The sequence below is a fragment of the Ptychodera flava genome, chromosome 4 (genome assembly GCF_041260155.1).
Source record: "Ptychodera flava strain L36383 chromosome 4, AS_Pfla_20210202, whole genome shotgun sequence".
Taxonomy (NCBI): domain Eukaryota; kingdom Metazoa; phylum Hemichordata; class Enteropneusta; family Ptychoderidae; genus Ptychodera; species Ptychodera flava.
The window spans coordinates 42,472,971-42,496,736 of record NC_091931.1 but is presented as its reverse complement, the minus strand read 5'-3'; the positions used below and the strand labels follow the sequence as shown (position 1 = coordinate 42,496,736).

Genomic DNA, 23,766 nt, shown 5'->3' with positions numbered 1-23,766 from the left:
CTGCGTCAAATAATATTAACTCTGTTCATAACTACGTTCATAATTTCACATGACCAATACGAAAAATTTTGACAGAAAATCATGTTACCGTTTTCCCCATCTTCTTTATATTTTTAGGTTTTCTATTGTGAGCCGGAGCCTTATCATTGATCAGTCAGTTGCAAGACAATTTCCTCCGAGTGGGTGTGACTGGGTAATTGAAAACTATAAAAAGACTTCAAAAAAGTCCAAAATTTCACGTACACTGTCTGGCAGGATGCATACTGTGATGGTGCATCTAGATACTGAAAAAATCCTTGCGGCAAGGTTGTAGAATTTGAGACATGGCGGAGAATTTGAGCTGGTGGTTTATAAATATTCTCTCAACCATATATTCTTGTATTTCCTTTGCAGAAAATTCTAGGAAGTTGGGAACCACAATTTAGTAGTCAAATCAACTAGATTAAGGTTCCAACATCAATGCACCAGAGAACTTTATCATTTCTGTAATTTCGTCATTCATGATTTCCACACAAACTCTGCTGAATAAATCTGCATCACCCGTTTTGCATTATGATTTTCTTTCTTCTCCCCCGAGTTGATTTAAAGTATAACATTTCTACGTTTTGCCAGGAGCCATGCAAACAAGAGATCAAGTTCTAACCCAAGCAAATGAGACACCGCACTATGTTACAGTACTGGGGCCTGGATAATCTGCAATTTAAGACATTGTTTTTGCTTGCGCTTTGATTCTTGTAAACAAATCACTAGAGAAATGGTCTGACAGCTCTACTTGGCTGCCGATACCCTATATATGATTGCTACCCCGGAATCAAGGCTATCTCATAATAGCATAGTGTAAAAGTACCGAGCTTCTGCCTATCCTGGGGTCTGATCATTGCAAAGACCACTGAAGTGGACAGACTATGAGGTAATGGTGTGGTATCTGTTTATGCGGCGAGTATCAATGCCTCAGACATTACCAAGGGGGCTCTGCTTTACCACGGGCAGTTCAAATTTATGCCACTGCCAAGCCATTGATCAGCAACTTGAGAAGTAACTGGGTCACTTGGTTAAGATTTAAAATGCTAACTCTTGACTGTCCAATTTGCCCCTGTTGAAAAAAGACGTCAGAGAATGGGCTCCCGTGCGGGATAATTCATCATGGGAAAATTCTCTCAAACCTTATTGGGAATGTCATCAGTGTGGGGTTCTCTCACAACTCATTTTCAATGAATTATAACAAGTCATGCCCACCCATTTTTGCATATTAGACTACCAGACACAATTTAATTACATTTTCCAGAATCCACTGGATGAAAAAAATGGCTGTACATCTATGGGGTCTGAAAACTCAACTCCTTGCCATTGCCACAGACTTCATATTTTATCGACAATATCACACAAAAGAGGTACTGACAGCTAAAATAAGTTGCAAGGATTTCAAAGAAAAGATATCAACTTCATTAAACTTCATATCTACACGGTGATAGTCTTGGTGCATGGGAGCACAGCAGTGAGGGGTGACAGTAATTGAAACAAGCAATAGATTGTGCACTACAACATATAGCAACTGCCCTCAATCTGTTTCCAGAGAAGCAACTTGGGTGTTGAGAATAAACGAGCGTTTAATCATAGGGGAACTGCTCCCTTTGGTCAATGTATGTGCAGTTGACAAGCGGTGACATTGATCTGCGATTCACAAAATTAAAAGGCGGTGGTTATGGGAGTGAGCCATTTTGTACAGCAGGTCAAACGTGACATTTCTGTGCCGCCTGACTCTTGTAATGGAAAAAAAAAATTGTACCGGATAGGCCTGGGGACCGCCTAAGAAGCCAGGCCTGGTGAAACTTACTGCATTACAGAAACAAAGTACAGTGTTTGCACAGCAGAGAATTTAGACCCACTGCAAGTTGGATAATTATTTCAAAACTTGGCGTTCCTTCACTCCAACAGGGACTTGTATCCCTCACATTAGCTTCACCTAAACACTACATTACATTCCCTTCAAACGCCAAACACTAGACGCAGAGTTTGACAACAAACAGTGTCAACTAAGTTACCAAGATGATCAAATGACTACAAATTAATTTGACTTACACAAGCTGCAATTCAGCCACAGATATTGACAAACAATTGCAACACTGAGAGAATCGGTGTACTTACTAACTTTCTTAGAATCTTTCCTGATATTTGATTGCAAACAAAATGTAACATGGGTAAAATGGGGGGAGGGGGGGGGGACGACCTCCTTTTTGCCCACACTTAACCTTTCACAAAGGTGACAAGAACTGCAATAAACCAATTACAGAAGACCTCTTCCTAATTAACCATGGCAGTACTGAGAAGCTATGGTAGCCCCTGCTTGTAAAATGTTTGGGTCACATAGATTTATGGCACGGAGACCTGACATGCAAACACAGATGTGAATTGGAATGTTGTCATCTTGATAACACTATCATTTACTGTAGAAACAGTGGGTCTTTTACCAGGCCGCCTTTGTTATTGTGAATGTTTATTCAACATGAATTACCTTCACAGTCACTTTGCCATGAACTTGACACAGTCAGTTGACATGGTGGGGGGGCTAAATTCTGCCTTAGCAGTCACACATCCATGTAAACATTGGACATGTGTGGATTGTCTGTCTTTGCAGCTTCTTCATTTCACAATCTCTCCCCAAAGTTTTGTTTATAGATCTGACTGCACCATGACAGGAACATGCCATGTGTGGTGGTGGCAGCATTACCGTGTGGGACACAGGGTGAGCATATTGATACAGCATGGAGCAAACTGTCTATGTTTTTGTGAGACTAGGTGCTTAACTCCAGAAAAAACCAACAAGAATGTATACTTTGAACTTATCTGTGTACAGAGTTTTATAATACACATTGGGTCCTGACAAAACGATACCCATTGCCAAACCGTAGCTTCGTCAGAGAGTCCCTCACCCATTTGTTCAGCTGGGCTGTTGGACTTGTGTACTGAGAAATTTTGGGTTTGAGAGATTATGAAAACAGTAAATATTGTATGAATGTCATTGGAGTAGCAATGTCACCGTTGTTTTCACACTTGCATTTAAGGTAGCATGCACCTCAAAAGTAACTTTTGCTCAAACTATCCTCAATGAAACTTTCAACCTTTCTCTCACCACATCAAGGATAAAAATCAGGATTAACCATTCAAAGTTTGGCACTAGAGAAACAAGAAACCTAAAATTTACCGATATCAGAAATTCAAAATGGCCGCCATCCCTGTGTAAACTCTATGTAGAAAAGTACGATGTTTGACTTTCAAAAAACTAAGACGTTGAAAATATTTATTACTCCAAGAGCTTCAAAATGAGCCCCCAAAAGTGGTCGATCAGAAGAGGATTGTAAAAGTTTGAGAGTACGAATATCTGACTCTGGGGTGCATTCTACCTTAATGTAATTCATCCTGATCAGCCTTGTCAATGGTGGATGGTTGAAAACAATAGCAACTATTCAGATGGATTGCTATTGATTGCATGAAATTTATGGACACTGGTAGATAACCTAATACTATTTTAAGTATTTCCAATTCAGCTCAATGTCTCCCTGATTTCTATGAAATAATTAACATGCTTTTCATTGCCACAGAATTCCAGTCTTGCGGGAACTGATGCGACTAAATCTTCCTCACAAAATGAAATCAGAACAGGGAGGGGGCGACTTTTTTATTTCGACGAAAATGCGAACTCTGTACTTCTCTTGAACCCTTCTGAGAGAGGCGATAGGGTTAAAGGTCAACATGCTTTGTTTAGTGCTGAACTTGCCAACCTATTCAGTGAGTACAACTGCTTCGTGTTTATGGTGTCGCAGGTTTGTGTGAAAGCTGAAGCCTCACACACTGCAATGGTTCATTGACTCTTACGACCTCGTTACTGGGTTTCTATGCCACATATACATTATGACACCGCATAAAATGCCCAAACAGAGACCGGAATTAGGGCTGCTTTAAAGTTGCCATATAAATGACTATGCCCATTTGATGGTCAAGTTATGGAAATGAAGGTCTGAATGCAATTTTTTTTTGCAAAGATAATTTTGTCATTAGTTATACACAGCTCAATACATAATGGGAAAATGCCGAGGCAATGGACAATAGCTTAGACAGGATGTATACCTCCAATAAGAACATCAATTAGACTCTTCCTGCACAATGTGGCATCTACAAGACAACAGAAGTTATCGGATGCACCAGAAGTCATCAAGGGTCCAGTCAAACTACCGAACACAAATATATACAAACGATGACCACTTCCTATTTCTTTGCCTGGCTACTCCGAGTCTGAGAAATTCCTCAGGTCACAAGGTCATCCCTCTTCCTGTCGGGGAATGCTACTTTTCAATTACCCTGGCACGACTGTTTAGGAACTACCGAACAGGAGTGAAATTTAAAGAGAACAGTGCAGAATTACAGCCAGCTATGTGTACCAGAAAACACTGCCATTGTTGTTTGGCCATCTACTGAAGTCTCAACACACTGTCAAAAGTTTTTAGATCTCTATTTCACAGGAGCCATTTATCTTCAAATCATCAACAAATTAAAAGTGGACAGATATAGAGAATGCAATAAATAAACTCAATCATCAGAAGCTTTCCTTTCAGGGTTAATGTACCTCAGGCACTGGTATTTGAACTCTAAAATTTTTGTGACTCTTTTCTGATCTACAACTTGTGCAGGTTCATTTTGAAGCTCTTGTAGTGAGAAACATGTTCACCATCTTCGGTTTTTTTTGAAATCAAAATTCTACATTTTTCTCCATAGAGTTAACACAGGGATGGCGGCCATTTTGAATTCCAAATACCGCAAATGTTAGGTAATTTGTTTCTCTAGGGCAAAAACTTTGGACTGTGACCCCTGATTTTCATTCTTGATTTGGTGAGAGAATGGTTTGAAAGTTTCATTGAGGAAAGTGCGAGTAAAAGTTTACATCTTTCAATTTCGAGGCCTATACTACCTTAATATGTGATCATTGTATGAGGTTGAAAATTTTATGATGAAGCAAAAAAATAAAATATCCTCTCTTATCTAAGATGCTTTCACAAATGGTTGATTTACAGAACTTCCCTTCCTACAAATTATTCTGACAGTCACATGAGAGTCTGCAACTTTTCTGGCAGTAAAATTTGGTACAGCAGATGAAGGTCATCGCAAATGTCAGTACTGACGCAGAAACTCAAGTGATCATGTCTCCAAGGACAAGGAAATCTTTCACTGTCGAAAGTAAATGGGAGAGAATTAACAAACACAACTTCTGACCCTGCTGCATTTCCACTGCTTCCAAATCTAACTGATTACTGACCCATCCAAGCTGGACACATTGACATTGATCCTTCAACTCCACCAAAACTTGTCAGATTGACAGACGTGTACAGGGTATGGCATGACTTTTCTAGTGGATCAGAGGATGTGCGGTAGACTTTAAACGTTTTATCCCTGTACCGGGAGTTTACAATTTAACATCACCTCACAGATGTGCCACATAAACTTTGAGAGACCATCTGAAGTCACACATTCCATTCAGGAAGCTCAAACCTATCAACCAAGAATGCCCGAAAGGATGCTGTCTAGGACGTCTCTGTCATTTTGCTATATTTCTCAGGAACTTACACGTCTTTTTTGTTGAAGCCCTAGAACTGCTCACTTGACTGAGAAAGGACTCAAGCCCAGGAAAATAACATCACTTGTGAAGTCAATCACAAAAAAATTTTTCCTTTCAGTAACTGGCTATGAATGCCATGGGAACTAAAGTACTCCATTCTTATATATCATTCCCAATTATGACAGATGGCTCAGTACCCTGGATACAGATAGCATGTACTCTGTGTATCACCATCTGAATGAGTTACATGAGGAAGTGAGTTATGTAACCCCCCCACCGCTGAAATCCTTTCATAGTCAAATGAGCAGTTTTGTAGCTTTACTGTAACAGAAAATCAAAGTACTATGCCTGATGAAAGTTTGGAGAAAGATTTGATACGAAAACTACTGGAGAGGTTCTAGATAAACAGTTATGGTATCTGCATCTGATAGACTGATGTACAGGTGCCCTCTGATGAATTGTCAGCGGAAATTGGAAAAAGAAATGAAACACTGGTGTATAAAGAGAAACATAGACAGCAGTGTCTGCAGAGGAGGGGGAAAAGTGATATTTTTAAATAGTGATCGGTGAGAAATTGAAACAATGGTACCTAAGGGTGTATTTAACAATAATGACTGTGGATGATTTGGGGAGGATCACTGAGATTGGTTTGTGAGAGGAATCAGTGATATCTATTATTTCATCTGAAGTAATTTACTTGTATTTGTTATTTTAAGGCTGGTATTTACATGCTCTGGAAAAATATTGTTCAAACAACTAGCAATGAAAACAAGCAGAGGTTGTCAACGCTATCTGACCTAGCATGAAACAAACATACATGACCACTGCCTCAAACTACTGTCCCCTTCAAAAGTATAGCAAATATTCCCATATCAATGTAAAACCTATGCAGCTTACACTATTGGGACTGGAAACATGGAATAAGACTCTTTGGAGATCTGTTTTATTGTGTGATCCACTCTCATACGTAGAGTGTTTGCCATCTCATTTCAAAAGCAGCAGTTCCGTTTTGTGAAACCAAGTTCTTCATATGACAATGTTGCAAGTAAGAGGATGTTGGTTCATTTTGTTCATATTTCTTTTTTTTTTTCTCGGTTGCCCTGCATTAACAGGACCCCCTGGAAACTTGGAACTCAACAATCAAGCTAGAGGAATGTATGTATTTATTCAGCATGATCTGTGAAAATGATGGATTTAGCTTAAAGCTTGGTAGCGATTAAATCATTCAAATCACATGCAAAGTGGTGTCCGTGGGGACTAAAAACCTGGGCATCAGTTTAGTCATTAGATGGCTCTGAAAGCACACATACACACACAGACACACACAGACACACAGCTGGGAAATTATCAGAAAAACCTTCATCACGCCACCCATCTGGCAACTCCATCACTCCATTGCCTTGACTGGCCATGTTACCATCCTCCCATCACAATCTCTAATTGGCAGTCTTTACACCCTGCAGCTAAGTCCACTGATGTTTCCGATTTTAAAGCCGAATGTAGCAGAAATTAATTTATTATCAAAGCAGCTAGCAGCATAGCCAGAGCCAGAGGGGCGGCCAGGTAGGAGGTCAGACATGATTAACTTTTTCAGGGCGACTGGAAAAGAAGGACACCGGTCCAGTCATTGATGCAGGAAGCCACACCAATTGTACAGTTCCTTCCTCATGACACGACCCAGGTGATGTGTGGATATTCCACTTCTTGTTTAAACTAATATTTCCTTAACTACGCTGACTGCTACTTGAGGACCAGGATGTGTTTGGATAAGCAATGTCACACACTTGATAGATTGAAGGCTAATTATAAATTTACACACTCTGTGTTATGGTTGTAAATTTCCTCTTCAGTTTGGGAGGGGCAATACCACTCTTCTTGAGGAGATGAAAATCAGCGCTAAAAACACAGACTCTCTCTCGAAGAAATTTCAAAATCATTCCTTCATTGCTGGGAACACACTAAAAATTCACATTATTTTTACTGCATGAAGTGCTATGGAGCCAAATCAAGCCTGGCCTAACCTCACATTTCTCTGCCAGAAAAAAACAGGTCTATTTTGACCATTTTTGAAGCCTTCTCTGATGGAGATAGACTCTTTATGTGATGGAGATGAGGTTGCAAAGTGTACCTACTTCAAGCACCACTGAAATGGTTTACTGTTGTGTAGTTTGTTCACTTTGAAACCTAGAAATTCCTTCATGTGGTGGCTACAGAAGTTTTCCTCTCACAGTTTGCAAGCCTTCACACACAGTTGGGAACACTGTTTGCCGTTAGAGGGAGGTCAGGGGTTATTTTGACCGAGCAAGTATTGGAACACTGAACATGACTGAGATCAGGGTTGTGGAACTCACAGAGTTCACAGATTCCAGAGGACATCTTGAAAGTGGGGCAGTTTTTATCAGTCTTGGGTAGTAGAGTATGCGATATGAACAGTGGAGAGGTCACACAACTTGACGTGCACTTTCACACTTACCTTTGTCGCCAACTGAGAAGAAGAAGATGTCGCTGGTAGCATTTGTTCCCTCTGCCAAGACGTAGTGGATCAGCATGTTGTCGACATCACCTGAAGAAAACAAAAGACAGAAAGCAGTCAGTAACAGATGGAATACATCTACCACTGAGGTTTCTGTATACAATTGCCAAATAAAATTCACTGTCTGGAATCCAAGAAGTTTATTGTGCGTGTGATAAAAGGTCTTCCCGTAGTTAGTGCTAATAAAATACACATATAAAATCCTTTTCACAAGGATTGTCACTGTCAGTATTTCTTGGGAAACATATTTGAAATAAAACATTATGTTCAATCTGCAAATGTAGTAAAATTTTCAACACATTTATTTCTTTCAACCAACGCATAAATTTGGAGTTATACTATATGCAAAATGGGAAGTTTCTAGCCTATAATTATTGAAAAACTACACCAACAAGACAACAGATTATTTAATCAAAAACACAGAACTCATTGAATGCGATGGTTAAGCAACGTTACTCAGCTAACTGATAGTATAATGTGGCAAGGGGATTACATCTCAGACTTTGGCATATGGAAGTAGAGAGACACTGGCCAGAGATTTGCTTACGGAAGACTGCCTTTAACCCTCTGAGTACTGTAATTTTCTCCTACTAAAATTTTAGTGCAAAATTTTACCAATTTTTATGAATTTTTCTTAATTTTTTGATAGTTTTGGACCAAATGGACATCACATTTCATTTGCTACAGTTTTTTCTCAAAATCTTGGCAAAAATCTGAGAAAAATTGACAGGGGTTTGTTTTATAAAGGGGGCAAAAATAGACTTTGGCGCTCAAAGGGTTAATAGGAATGGGCACTGAGGAATACAACCTCTCCGATACATGTACGACTGCATCATGAGATGAAAGTCACAATGTTGCAGATCAAGGATCAACTAGATATAACCTACGGTGGTTTGCCTAGTATGTTTTGCTGTTTGTACAATACAAATTCATGATCTGCTCCAAAAAAATTATGTCGAAATCCCTTGTGTTTTGATTTGTCTACACTGCCTGTATGTGAGTCGGGTCTTATAATTATGGTCAGGACTAGAATTCCTTTGCATATCTAACACTATGGATTGTGTCTTGCCATGACTAATACTCTGTATCCAAACATACTTCTTCAGTTCTAACATACTCAACGAAGAGGGAGAACACAGTATACTGACTTTAAAGGAACAAAACTAATAGAAATTATCATGAAAAGTATCAGAGCTCTCTCCCCCCCCCTTCTTTAATCTGGTCTGAAATTTCGATCTGATACCATCCCTGGCACCATAAGCATAGACAATCCTTTGGGAATAAAGATTGCGAGTCTACCCGTCAGGACTTTCCAGCATTCCTGGCTAACACCACCTTACTCCAGAAGTGTGGTTGCGCCCAAGGGAATACAGAGAGGCAGCCTGGAAAAATTAGGCAATTCTGCCTTCTTTCTAGGGAGCATGGTATCTTTTTCTCTTCGGGGGCGTGCATTCATTATCACCGTTTGTGAAGTCAGTGGGATACAGAATGGAGGAGGGGGGAAGCAAGACAGACAATAAAATTAGAGCTCTCTTCTCACTGATGCATTACATTGGATTTCCACCGGCATTGTACACGGGCGGAATCCTGTTTTGTTAATTCATCACCAACGGAGGAAAAACATTAGCAAATCAAATCCAATCCAAGAGACTGAAGAGCCTGCGAGCCTGGTTAATTTGAAAGGTATTCCTAAAACTCTACTTTGAAAAGAGGGGTGCTCAACAAATTATATAAATGCGGGTTTCAAGCATTCGACTGTCGTAGAAAGAAAACAAAAAAATTTATCTAAACAAAAAATAAAGTCAACCTTTCACTATTCTTGTATTAGTCTAACTGCTTTCCTAATTAAGAGCCAATTATCGTCGGAAACAATTCAACTTCTATAGAAATAAAGTTCTTTTATTTTTATCTAATATCCCTTTCGAAGCAGCTTGGAGCACTTTTGCTTCTGTGTCTGGTCTAGGCATACTGTGAATCAGTGGACTGTATCAGAAAGCCATCGTTTCCTTTCATGTTCAATCTGAGCTTACTTTCTTTCCGGAGCACTCTAGCCTACCTCAATCACCGTAATGAAATCACCATTCAGAAAATTTACCCATTCTGCTGACAAAGAGCACTTCAATCTCCGCAAATGAAAAACCCGAATTTAACTCTAAGTCTCATTTAGGATGAAGTGTTTTCTTAGCTAATGCCGCAAAACACGCTACATGCACCACTACACCGTATCTATGGTGGGGCATCACCACAAAATAACATTAACTGCCGTACTTCACAGAGGGGGGGAAAAATTTAGACTTTCCATCACATTCGATACAGAAGAATTAATTGTACAGATAAAAGATGGAGACAGTCTCCGACTCCCTTTATCATCTCATTGTAAGAAACCCTGTTTCTTTAAGGATTCCTTCAAATGATGGATTCCCATTGATCATGAGTGTGTCTCGCTCAATCAACAATCGTGCCCCAGAAAATGGTGAACTGGAAAGATTGTCAGTCTCTTCCCTGAACAGACAGTTTGTACCTGTCGGCTGACTCTTTCTGTTTGCATGGGATCAATGTCTACAGGCAATCTGTTCACTGACACAAGAAATGGGTCGACACAGTCCTTTCATGGAACGCAACCTTTTGACCTCTGTGTATCACTGGCACAATTGGTGAAGTTTGACGTTTTTTTAGGACGGCATAGTGATGATACAAGTTGAATAATTCACAATCACAGGAGAAAATCCCGCACGAAATCAAATCAACCGAAACTTCTATATCGTAATTCAGAGTATACTCCTGGACAACTTCAACTTCTAAAGCGTTTGAACCAAAAATATGCCTTATTGTTTGCTAAAGAATAGCCTTTTTCATAAGCGGATGGCCATGTTAGGTCAAATATACACAAGACTTTCTGTACCTGTCCACACACATACACACACATATACAATCATTACTGTTTATAGTACATTGCCCTCTGCACACTGCATGTAACTCCATGGTCCTAACTTGTTACTGTTAATGACTATTATCGAACTACTGCTATCCATGGCAGCTTGATGACACCAAGTTTTACAAGCAAATAATCGCCAACAACATGACCAGCTTTCCCATTTTGATAGACTATCTCTTCATGTAAAGGCTATGCTCCGTTTTAAAGTTTGGATCACATAAATTTGAAAGAGTTTTCCTCTGACGTCAAAAAATCAAAAGATGCCGGGCTTTACTAATTCAGAAGAAACAGTCACAACATGTTGACTTCACAGAACTTAAGAAACAAAGAGATGCTGGTATAATGTCGGTAAGCGGGCCTACTTGAGTCCAAACATTTTCCGCTCAACATAAAGTGTCTATACCTGGGAGCTAGACTTCAGGGTGTCTGTGCGTCACCCTGGCAACAGCAACTGTCTGGGCCCTGGACTTCAAACAACTACCAGGTGATCAATGTCAGATTCCAGTGTCGTAGTCTCTGCTGAAGGTATTGCAGCTCTGCTCTTATCTCCCTTATTTGGAGAGACATCAGGGCCACATCTTCATCAACTGAATCCATTACATTTGCTTTTGAGCTATTTGGAGTGTTAAATTAAATAATGTCTGCTCCTATTGTGGCACGGCTCACTAGTAATAATACTTTTCATTAACCGTTCTTTTTCCTCAGAGAAAAGCTGCATGTCTACAAATGTTGGCGCTGTCTGTTGGTGATAACATGTTTATCCTGAGTGAATTTGAGGCAATTTGCTCCAAATAACTTCACCCTTGATCAATGCTGTTTTTCAGAAATGACCAGAAGGTTTACACCGACGTAAATGACAAAGCGTCTTGTTTGCCACTTTGCCACCATTTCCGTGACACCTTTTTTCCTTGAAACCACGCGCAATCCTTTGCTTTAACGCACCAACCAAACTTTCCAGGCAAAACATTTTAGTTTTGCTTGAATCAGGCTACACATAGATCAAGCGGTGTTCCACTTTCTGGCGCCATCAGCCTGTCATGATCTGGGAAACCCGCAGATCATCACCATCTTCAAACTAGCACTGGTAGACGCTCCGCTCTTCATGAACTGATTTTCAAAGCATAAAATGAGTGCGGCAAAGGAATGCAAAAGAGTCAATATGATAATACCATCTGATTACGGACTTACAAATTTCATAACTGAAAAGTTTGGAATACTTTGGTTGATCTTCTTACAAACGGTACAGACCATGAAAACCATGCTTTGATAAAACCATGACAAAAGGCACATTTCTCAGATACCACATTTCTGGCGGAATACAATGCTAAAGTGCATTATGGGATAGCCTATTACTTCAGCTTTCATGTTTAATAGATAATATTATGCACCTGCCTCAATCTAATTTACCCCTTATAATGACCAAAAAATCTCTCTGCATACTCATCCATGAATAAACAGCATTAGAATTTGCTAAATGGTGGGAAAAACCATTGATTTACAATGCCCTGCACTGTCAAGTTTGGAAATGTCTAAAAAAACAGACTCCGACTGACTACCTTTCCCTTGGGGAAAACTGTTGAGAAAGGCTTATGAACTTTTTTTGTACATGTTGTCTACTGCAAACAAACTTCATTTAGCAGACTACACCTGAAGTCCCATTTCGATTAACGGTTCTTGTCTGATTAATGATACTGTTGATTGGACAACCCACCAAGCAAGGGATTAAAAGATTCTACATGTTTTGTTTGACGTTTCATTTTGTCTGAACTTTGTATAGAGCTGCACAGCATTCAGCTGAAAAAAAGGCAGACCTATTTACGCTAAACGGAATGCCCATGTCAGCTGTGTCTCTGAGAAACTGACTTTAGAAGAAGTAAAAAGCCTTCCTTGCTATTCCAGAGTTCATTCAAGTCAATCAGGGTTGTATTCAGAGGGAGGAATCTCGGTCTAATCCTGCCGACACTCCCACCTATTCATGATCAATTTCATGCTACTTGCTTTACCTTTACTTTCACATGATTGGGCGTTGCCATGGAAATTAACAAAAATAGTTCCCACTTTTGTTTCCCATCATCTTGATGAAATGCTTGTGGTTTCACGAGGAATGCGCCTTCCTTTACGGTATTTTGTCTGCATGGGAACACCGAACAAACAAACCTCCGTGACGACAATTCACCACTGTTTTTCGTACCTCTGAGGAAAATTTCTTCCGATTGTCAAAAAAGAAGGTAATTAAAACCCTTTATCTCTGCTGATTGATGTATCTGTAGCGAATTTGTCTTGATATTCAAACATCTGCAATTGGAGTTGATATGACGTCTACAGTCTCACAGATAGCAAGTTGCATAAGAATAGAAGTCCCAGACAGTAATTACAGTGTGAAATACTCATATTAATCATATCTCATGTCCAGGTAACCCTTGCACCTTAGAGTTTGCTGCGCTGAAATCAGACAGCGCTTAGCAATCAAGAAACAAACAGTCTTGGGCTGTAGCTTTCGGCAGTGGCGTTGGCGGATAGGTCAAAGTTTCTGTTGGGTCTGGGCTGACACAGTTTCAGGCTGGGTTCACGCTTTTCAGACAGACAGGTTGTGTTTGATTGCTCCAGGAATGACCATCAAAGCATGATTGCAAGTGACTAATCATGCTAATCAACCTGAGGACTAGAATAACAAGCTGGCGGATACCAATACCAAGGTTGTTGAAAGCCTACAGGAACTGAAAATTACCTGCATCTAGCTCACATCTTCAATCAATCATTACTAAGCGTTAATTGGCGTTCTTTTCATCAAAACTGCCCTGTCATATGTTCCGCAGTATTTCACATATTTTTAGGGACTTTCCCAGTGGATTTGTGTGAACTTCCAACCAAGAACGCCAACCTGCACCGTTTTTAACCAAAGACACTTTTCTCAGTCATTCAAAGCTAACCAAATTATTCAAAGGGGCTGGCAGTTGACAAGCCTAGACTGGAGGCAATGCAGACTGTTGACTTTCTGACATTCATTAGTTTAGCTCATATCCACCGTTTATGAAGGTTTTTCAGAGCAGAACAAAGAGGGCAATTCAGATCATTTACAACTTAAGTGTTATTAAAGGGTGACTTTTCCACTAAAACAAGAATGGAAATAAATTGCTTTGGGCCGAAAAGATTGCTATAGAAGAACGACTAAGCCAATGGAGGAGTTTGTCGGTTGTTCATTGAATTAAAAAAGACAATAATAGAATTGCATTGATTCAGCTGTAAGAGTCGGTCATTACGCCTGAAGCACACATCAAAGCAGGTTAATATGCAGATTTTAATTTTTTTATTTTGAGCTATTCAACCACAAAAATTGTCCACCGGAAGATTCATCCGTGTAACCCTCCTTCCGGTACTCCTAATTAGGAGTAAAGGACTGGAATACTAGATTCCATTACTGCACAACATTCTTGCACAAAGGCAAGCCAGACATTTTACGTATTTTACTTTCATGAGATAACTCAAGACACACTTGAATCAGAATGCAGAAATGTACACGATGTTGTCAACAAGTTGAATTCCCCAATCCATCAACATCCAGACAGGGCTGTCAATTGTTCTGGAATGATTTCTACACGGTCTAAAAGTCTCAAATTGAATTGTCAAAGGACACTGACAGTCTTGTCACACAGCATCAATTAGCGCTGGTATCATCATTCATGATTGTGAAAACTCAAGATCCATTAGTGAAATAAGAAGTCGTTGTTCTACGTTCAGTGGTAACTTTTTTATTTCAAAAGCATAATTAGAAAGCATAAGAAATCAATTTTTCTGTTCTATATATTGTTTTTGACTTCAGTCTGTCACTTCTAGCCTAGCATAAAACACTGCGTTTCAAGTTCTATGACCTAAACACTGGCTCCACACAAGTAAATACAAAGTATTTGCTCCAGTTTTTCCCAACTTCATTTTCCCATGTCATCCTTGTTTGCTGCTTTCTCAGCTAACCACTCATTTCTGGCCAGCTTTTGTCTCAAGACACTATAATTGCTATTTTTGGCAAAAAAAACGCAGCCTGTGAAAACAGCTTGTCCACGTGGTTGCGTTTCAATCGCTCTAGTCAGCCAACGTTTTTGGCCATTGTCTGTGTTAAGTTGTGTGAAAGACAAAGAAAAAAACCTCCTGTGCAGTAGCTCAAAAAAATTAGGCGTGAAAGCACTTGACTCCTGGCCAAAGATCAATGCTACTGGCAAACTGGGCCAGACTTTGACAGTGTGGAATTCACGCTCCCAGCCAGAACCACACGCTTACACTTGACAGAGTCAGCACAGTTATAGGATAATGAATTGTTAATCTTGAGGAATCACTTGCTCTGGACTTACGGGCACATACTTCTCAGATGAGGTATGCATACTGTTCTACCTGTGTACTTCCCTGGTTTAACTTTGCCAGGTTAAATTTTTGTATTTTTTTGCCAAATCTTCATTTCCTCATCAAATAAAAATTTGCTTTTTTAAACCTTTATATGAAACATATGTCACTTTTACATAAATCAAAGAAAGTCTGACTATATTCTTGAAACAGCTTGCCTGACACTGATCAACTTTGCTGTACTTTTCTCAAGAGAGATTCATCGTGGTAACTTTCTGTCTCAGAATTCACCAGACATGCTATGCGTGAACAATATGAGATAACTTTTTATCTCAATATCATCTCTTGTATGCATTGTGATGAAATGATAGGTATTCTTGCAAAGGTTTAATTGTGAGGTTGATAACCTGACAAGTAAATGCAGTGTTTCATCACTTACAGCTACCTAACCGTGGGGTGGGATGGGATTGCTGTGGGTTGGGTGGGAGGACTAACAGCAAATACTGAGCGTAACACACTGAAAAGTCCATCAATGCTTACAGCTTTACTGCTTGTTGAGCTGCTATGTCAATCCCTGCATCTCCAAGGTTATAACCCGACACTAACCAAAGACAAAGAAAACTGAAGACAGGTTCAGAGGAAATGCCAGGGATTAACCAAAGACATTAAGAGCTGAAATTTATCGTATCATTCTTGTACGTTTAGATGCCAAAAGTTGTCATTAATATTCCTGGGACAGTGCATTGGAACTTGCAAAGTTGCAGCTATTTCACTTGAGACATTTGATGACATTACGACAAAGTAATTGTTACATTAGCAACTTTGTGGTTACAACCATTGAGCAACACTGCCTTTGATAGATACCCGAATCCCATGTCACAAACCCTCTCATTGAATTTCGATTAGACAAAAATCGCTCATCAATCTCACTTAAAGAATCAAAGAAAAGGCATTTCCTACCCTCAACTGTGTTACATGACAATTCACTGGCTCTTTATTCACAATTTGATGAAGTCTGGTCTGGTGAATGTCAAAACTTCAATTTTAGTCCTCCAATAGCATTTTGCCCCTTATCTCATATTGACTGGGGCTGTAATATTCTAGATTTCAGCTAACAATGAAGCTGATTCGATTTACCAGTTTCCTTGCAACTCATGCTGGGAGCTCTCGCCCCCAGGAATGTTGCCAGTGTTACATAATTTTGCTTTTGATTTGATGTTTTGTCTGCTTCTACCATTGATATAATGATCGTTGAGCTTGGAATTGGAGTTACTTTTTTTTTTGCATATGCAACAGTATATGGAGATAGCACAAGACTAAAAGGGTTGTTTTTGGAAACTTTTCTCTTCATAGACTGTTTTTATGGTGATTTTCACATAATTGTCAGATCACTGACGTAAGACATGGGAACACATCAAACAAGCCGACGAAGCTATTCAAAACTTTTTATCAATTATGGCGCAGTCTACCACCCCTGGCCTGTCTGAGCATTGGCTGTTCTGAGGCGGTGGGAGAGAGGGAGTACTACTGTCAGGCGAATGCTAAAACATTGAGTTAAAGGTGAGTGGGACAATCTGGCCAGATTAAATTCACAATTAAGAGACGACACAAAAAGGTAATCACGGAGTAGTAAAATACAGGAATAGACTATAAAATCAATCGGTCAAAACGAGTGTACTTGAAAAGATTAACACCCACTTGAGGAAACACAGGCCCTCTTCACCCCCTCAAATCATCATGCCGAGTCTCACTCCATTGCAGAGTAAAGTTCATTGTCTATCTGTCTGAAGCACTGCTATCTCCAGGAAGTTCGGGAGTCCAAATTTCGTGGCAAACATCCTGCGGACCCACAGACCAATGTTGACTACCAGAACCTCAATTTGCACACAAATATTTGTCAAACGGTAATGAGACTCAAGCCACTTCATTTGACATACTTGCACAAACATGATTTGGAATTGGAAAGCCAATTGACAACGCTTCGACAAATGCTATTTTAATTGAAAAATCAATTCACAGTACAGACAGAACCAGTGAGCTTACATCTCGCAAAACCTGGCGAAATTCCCCAAATGCGATGATACTTTCCCAGCCGATTAATAATTATCATAAACACACACAGAGATCATCAATATACTATTGATGAAATCTAAATTTCCTTGAAAGATAAGAAGTGTCCATATTACCCGGTTTTAGAAACTGACGATTTAATGACGTCACAATCCTTATTGATACTATGTGTGATATCCCACTAGGACACAAAATCTCTCCGATAGCAGATATTTATGCTCTGAAGACTTTAGTTTGTATAGCCACGGAGTTTGCCGAAGGCATGGGCCACTTCAGACACTAAATAACAATGTGAAGGGGAAAAGGTGTGTCTAAGTGATACAGTTGACCTACAGCCTTCATGTATTTATGTCTGCAATATATTACAGAAACTGCACTCCAACATGACAACTTTTGAAAAGGGCAACAGGTTTTTATTAGGCAAGGGCTCATCACCTTGGGATTTTTCAGGTGTCATACTGCTGAGCTCTTCAAACTACTGGTTACATGTACCTGACCATGGTTGATGTCTACTCTTCCGTGTTTATTGTGTGTGTGTGTGTGTGTGTGTGTGTGTGTGTATGTGTGCATGCACATACATAATAGTGGTTTATGTATAGAGAGTTGCTCTATGAAACGGATGTCACCAAAGACGAGTGACTCTTGCAACCTGACCAGACTACACAGTGGCTACTGCTCTCTCTCGTAACCTGACAAAAGACTTGAACTGTGTGGCTACTGTGCTCAAGTCACTGAATCCCAGTGACTTCTGACTGACTCAGACGTACAAACGACTGTGCTGGATAAACAGACGACAACACTGCCAGAGTAAGGGAAAGGATCTCCAAAGATCTTGCTTGATACATAAACAGTTAGATTATTTTAATCCTCTCACTGCTATGGTTTGGCCAAATCCTAGAGTTTCCACAACAAAGTTGGATCTCTACAGAGGCATATGAATGTTCCATTACGTGATATCCGTAGCACCAATTACCCAATTAAACTACTTTTTCCATTTTCCATGGCAATTTTTATCATTATTTTGGGGTCGCGAGAAGACTGTTCCTCATAGATTTTCCCCCTAAATAATGAATGGTTTCATTTTGTGCCACTTTTCACAGTCGAGCCCTCAATTATGTAATAATCACATTTGTCCAATTGCGCCCGGGCCTCTCAAGTTTACAGCAGTTTCTTCCATAAACGGACAGACAATAGGCACAAAATCCCAATAAGCTCCGGTTTGTTTATGTTTATTCAGAGAAACAAATCTGAACTAGTCCTTCTGAGGTTCTAGCCATGCGTGGGTAATCTGTTTCAAGTGTCTATCACCCCAGAACAGCCTCCCTCAATTGGACTACTCAGACTTCACAAAACGAGGCATCTGCCTGTCACTGAAAACAGATCAATGATGTAAAAGGGAGCAGGAGATCCCCGAGTGCGACCACTCGGACAGCTCGTCATCGCAAAAAATATCACTCGGCATAACTACACATCCTCTTAAAGCTGCATAGCAGAGTTCAACCCAACTGATTGCTGGATTAGATTACAGAGTAACCACCCATAAAGTTCTCTTTTATCTTTGAACATTGAAAGTACTGAAACTATCGTTTGCCACGGGTGAAATTAGCAGTGTTCACTGTGAAAATACGAGATAAAGAGAATATTATTCTGTTTATTTGCAGATTACAAATATGCAATTACAGGCTCAACAGATCATACTGTCAAAGTAGCAAAATTTTCTGTTGAATATGATATATAAAATATTGATATATTAACTGTATCGGTGTAGTATATAGCCCTTATTTCCAACTCAAAACTACAGAGAGTTTTCAGTTTTAAATGAAAGCTACATACTAGACAATCTTATCTCGTCAACTACTCAATTTCTTAATTGATGCACTGAGGATTGTGGCCATTTTGTTTTGTTTTCTCGCTCTCTTGCAAGGAAAACACTTTTTATCTTTCGAAATGGGATAAAATAAGGTTTTTTCCTCTGTTTTATCGAATCTTAAGTCATCACCACATGGTCCATGATAAATGTCTGATAATCTTTAAATGCAAGTAGGCATATGTTGTACAGTATATTACTTGCTGTACAAGTGAATCATGGACGTGCAGATTTTCTAAACCTACCAGTACTTTTAAAATGAAATCATCTACATGAAAAGACCACAAAACTATTCCCCTCTTTGTGCTTTCGGACAAATCGTCATCATCTAACCCTGATCTCAAGAATTCAACAGTCTACAGCGTCAGCAAATCCCACCTGCTTCTGCCTTTTAACTGAGAAGTTCAGGTAGGACAACTGTTGTTATGTGATGCGATGAAAGGCTCTCTTTGAATAATCCAGTAATTGAAGTCTAAGTCACTGTGCCAATTAGCAAGATAAGTCGAACCCAGCCTTCCCTTGACTTGGCTGACCAGCCCCATCATGCAAAGTTCACTTCATTCTCTGCAAAAACAAATATCTTTGTCATCCTATCTGCCTCGGCTGAATTCCTATTCACGGTTGAAATCACAGGGCACAAAAAATGTGATAATTGGGAAATTTATCCTGAGGACCAGTACACCCTTTTCACCTGTAGGACAGAACCAACTCACCAGCTTACCTACAGGCCCTCTGATTTACACATTCAGCGATTTATGGGCAAAAAGGAAAAACAAACCTGGACCAGAGAAGAAACTAGCCTATAAGAATAGCTTCCATTGCCATATATACATATGGCTATGGGAGCTAATGAGAGTGAAAAATCAATTCTCATAACTTTTAAACAAGTTCTTCAGAGAAGAGACAAAATATTTAACCTTTGAACTTCTGATGAGGAAAAGAAATGATGGCACTACGAATGGGGAGAATCAGTGGAAGAAGTATGGGGAAAAATATCAAAATTAAATGTGATATTAAAATATAAACTCCCTGACATTTCACTCATTTATGACCTTCGGGGTGCCTATCTAGACAAATCATGTACAATTACTATTACCCTACCACCAGCTGTGCTATCAATAGACCTTCCTGCAGGCCAATGAGATGAAAATATTTGCCACAGCAGTGTTCCAAGTTTTGGCTGAAAGTTGGCAAAAAGGTAACCGGCACTCATTGTGCATGAGTGGAGCAACACTGGCGGGGATTTCAGATCAATTTTTTTTCCCTTTCAGGTTCAAACAGTCATTGCAAGCTATTAACACACACCCTGGAATACAGAAAACTAAGCTCTAGTCTTATTACCAAGTCTGGGATTTAGGATCTCGGTCAGAAATTCATTGTATGTATATAATTGAATGTGTGAAAAGCAGGATATACCAGTTTAGCTTGAATGTTTATTGTTGAGGGTTCATGAAAGTAGGCCATAGACTTGATTCTATTCAATGTAGTGTAGCAAGAAGTGATTCCATACGATGTGATGGTGGAGTGTTACATTTAGTGTACAACTGATGTCAATTGCTGGGTAAATACATTTTATTGTATACAATGCAGGGTAAAGAGACTACCGCTATCTCGGCAACACACAGAAATGCATACATAAACATTTCACAGAAGACGACAGGGATCACTTTGGGCGCGATAACGCGATATTTACGCTCAAAAATCAGAAAAATCGCATTCAGAAAAATCAATTGGGCAAAAAAGTCGCGCCGATAATTCAAATGGCGCGTACGTGATACCTTTACGCGATCTAAATTCATCGGTAACATTTGGCCGGTTTCAGCACAGAACCACTCATTGTGTCGCCGTAGAGAGCGCTATAATTACGCTAGAAAAAAGCTGTTGCAGAGTTACCCGTTTCAACAGCGTTTGTGATTGGTTGCCAACAGGACGTTTTGCGTTCATTGACAAATCATTGGAGTCGATACAGCAAGTGTTCATTGCTGATGTACAGTGTGTTGTCGTAGCTCAAAATGGCGCTTTCGAAGGAACATTCGTGTCCAGTACGAGTGGTAGTGCGAAGAAAAAAACGAAAATGCACTATTCTGGACTACTGTACTTCCGTTCTTACTCCCGCACTGGAAAGTATGGATTCGACCGCCTCCGATTACAACTACACTCAGAATGACAGTTTCGGATAGGGTAGTGAATTTCGCCCAAAGCCGTTTCATAAATGACGAGCACAACGAAATCTTGTTACCATACCCTTCGAAACTTTATTGTGTTTATCCTCAACTGTTAACACCGACAGAAGTGGCATTTAGGGGGGTCAAAGTTGCCAAATTTTTGCCCCATGTTGAGCGCGTGTAATCGGACTACTATCGCAGTAATCGGACGTCGTATTTTCAATGTGATAAGGGGCTAAATATTGATATTTTGAAACTTGGAACCCCGATTTTCAATTTCGATGTGTTTAGAAAACTATGTGGAAATATTTCGTGATAATTAGTTACGTTTAATCCATGGACGACGCAACTATATTTCAACGTGACGTTGTATAGCGCTTCTAGATATCGGACACGGGCTGTCCCTGTGTGTTGCGTTCTACACCTCGTATTGTACAGTGTGGCTAACTTCACCAAGTTTGTAGCGCCCAAATAGCTTTTACCCCTAAAAAAATCCAAAACGGGACGGCAGCGTCACTGACTTAATATGCTGTAGCATGACTTGTAAAACGCTATCAAAACGGAGCGAAGGGCGTATAACGAACAGCATGTCATTAAATGTCTGAAAACTGAGGTCGTCCGAAAACTGTCTCACTGAGTGTATCGTTATGCAAATTAACCAATATGCAGAAAATCAAGGAAAGTTAGGTCCGGTTCCCACGGACTTTGAAATTCTCCCACTGTTTTTTTTCATGTGCGATTTTATCTCATGCCGTTCTTGAGCCAGGTAATCCCTGAGACGATCACCAATATCTAGTGCTGTAAAGTCATACAGGGTGACAAAAGGCAGACAAAATCAGAACAGAGAGTTCAATACCACCAGCGCTGTGAACCAACGAAGCAAGTCAACTTCTTGTAGGAACTATTTCGAGCATGTGCCACTCACTGTCCCATTGAATATTATCCAAGTCATGTACTCTTTCCCTTTATTACCAAACATCCTGACAAACAGAGATATAGCTGAAATCATCCACTGATTGTAAAACTCAATTTGTGTTGGCATGTTGCCACCTAAGGGATGCAGTCGCCGTTGCATTCTGGGTACCTGCGAGGTCTGGTGATGTGTGTCAATATTTAGAGCCCACCGGTAATTGCACGAGTGAAATCACAGCAAAACAAGTGAACCAATTACAGTGGCCATTTCCCCAGCTGGGGAACAATGATCCTGAAATTGGCTCATGTTTTGCCAATAAACAAAACCAAAGTCTGCCTAAATACTTTACTGTGCCTTTTTGACTGGGAAGAAATTAGGGGCAGAGAAACTAGACCAGACATAATTGTTCTCCCAAGTTTAAAATAAAAGGGAGAGACGAATATTGACAGCTGTAAAAGTTGACGGTTCTGTCATGACATTTGACTGGCACCACTCAGCCATGTCTGGGATTTCCATGGACAGACACAGAGAGAAGGATGTGATATCAATGGCTGTAAGCCCTATACCATCACACAGTAAAAACCTCCAGACACCATCACCTACACATCTCAAGCCTATCGTGATGCTGTCAAGATGTCGACTGTATCAGTCCTTGAGATAAAAATTAAGACCCCTAAGTGCCTTTGTATCGGGCAAATATACTATTTATCCTTGAGATTGCTCAATCTTAGGCAAAGCAGTGTGCTGCAGTGTCTTGTGTATTCTAGGATAGCATGTCAACATCCCTCATCAAAGCTGGGATTAGACAGTCCTGATACAGTGAAGGATTCTTGTCTACTACTGGTAACCTGAAATATCATGATGTTGGTATCATTACTAATGCTCAATTAGCTTTAACATTCCCTTATTCCCAGTGTGAAAGCAACGTCTTTCGATGGACTCCCCAAAATCATATTGAAATATAGAATGCCCACTGACAAGACAACCTGTGTGTATTATGTTTGATATTATTATTGATGACTTCATTCTCGTCCAGACTGCATACAATTTATTTGTCAACAAAAACATCGCACGTTCATGAGTTGAGTTGCATTGGCAAGGCTAACACTTTCTACTTCAACCATTACGCTGTTAATTGACGACGAAGAAAATGAACTTATCTTTCAGAACTGTCGAAATAAACAGGAAAGATCAAAGTTTATAGGTATTGTCCCTTCAATGGAGCACATTTTGACACTATGCAGTACCAGTTGCTTTACTTGTCTACTTATCTTGAACTTTTGCAAGTCTCTCTACCATAGAATTTTAAAATCTCATGAATAATTTTCTTTCTGTATCATGGA

The 23,766-nt window shown here is 39.8% G+C and overlaps 1 protein-coding gene across 1 annotated transcript in view; it reads right to left on the bottom strand.

Annotated features, from left to right (window-relative positions):
* Window positions 1–23,766, bottom strand: part of LOC139131857 (extracellular matrix protein 3-like) — a 106,257-nt gene that overhangs the window by 56,116 nt on the left and 26,375 nt on the right. The window contains exon 2 of the mRNA XM_070698149.1: window positions 8,082–8,171. Coding sequence (XP_070554250.1) covers window positions 8,082–8,171 — 90 coding nt within the window. The remainder of the gene's footprint in view (window positions 1–8,081; window positions 8,172–23,766) is intronic.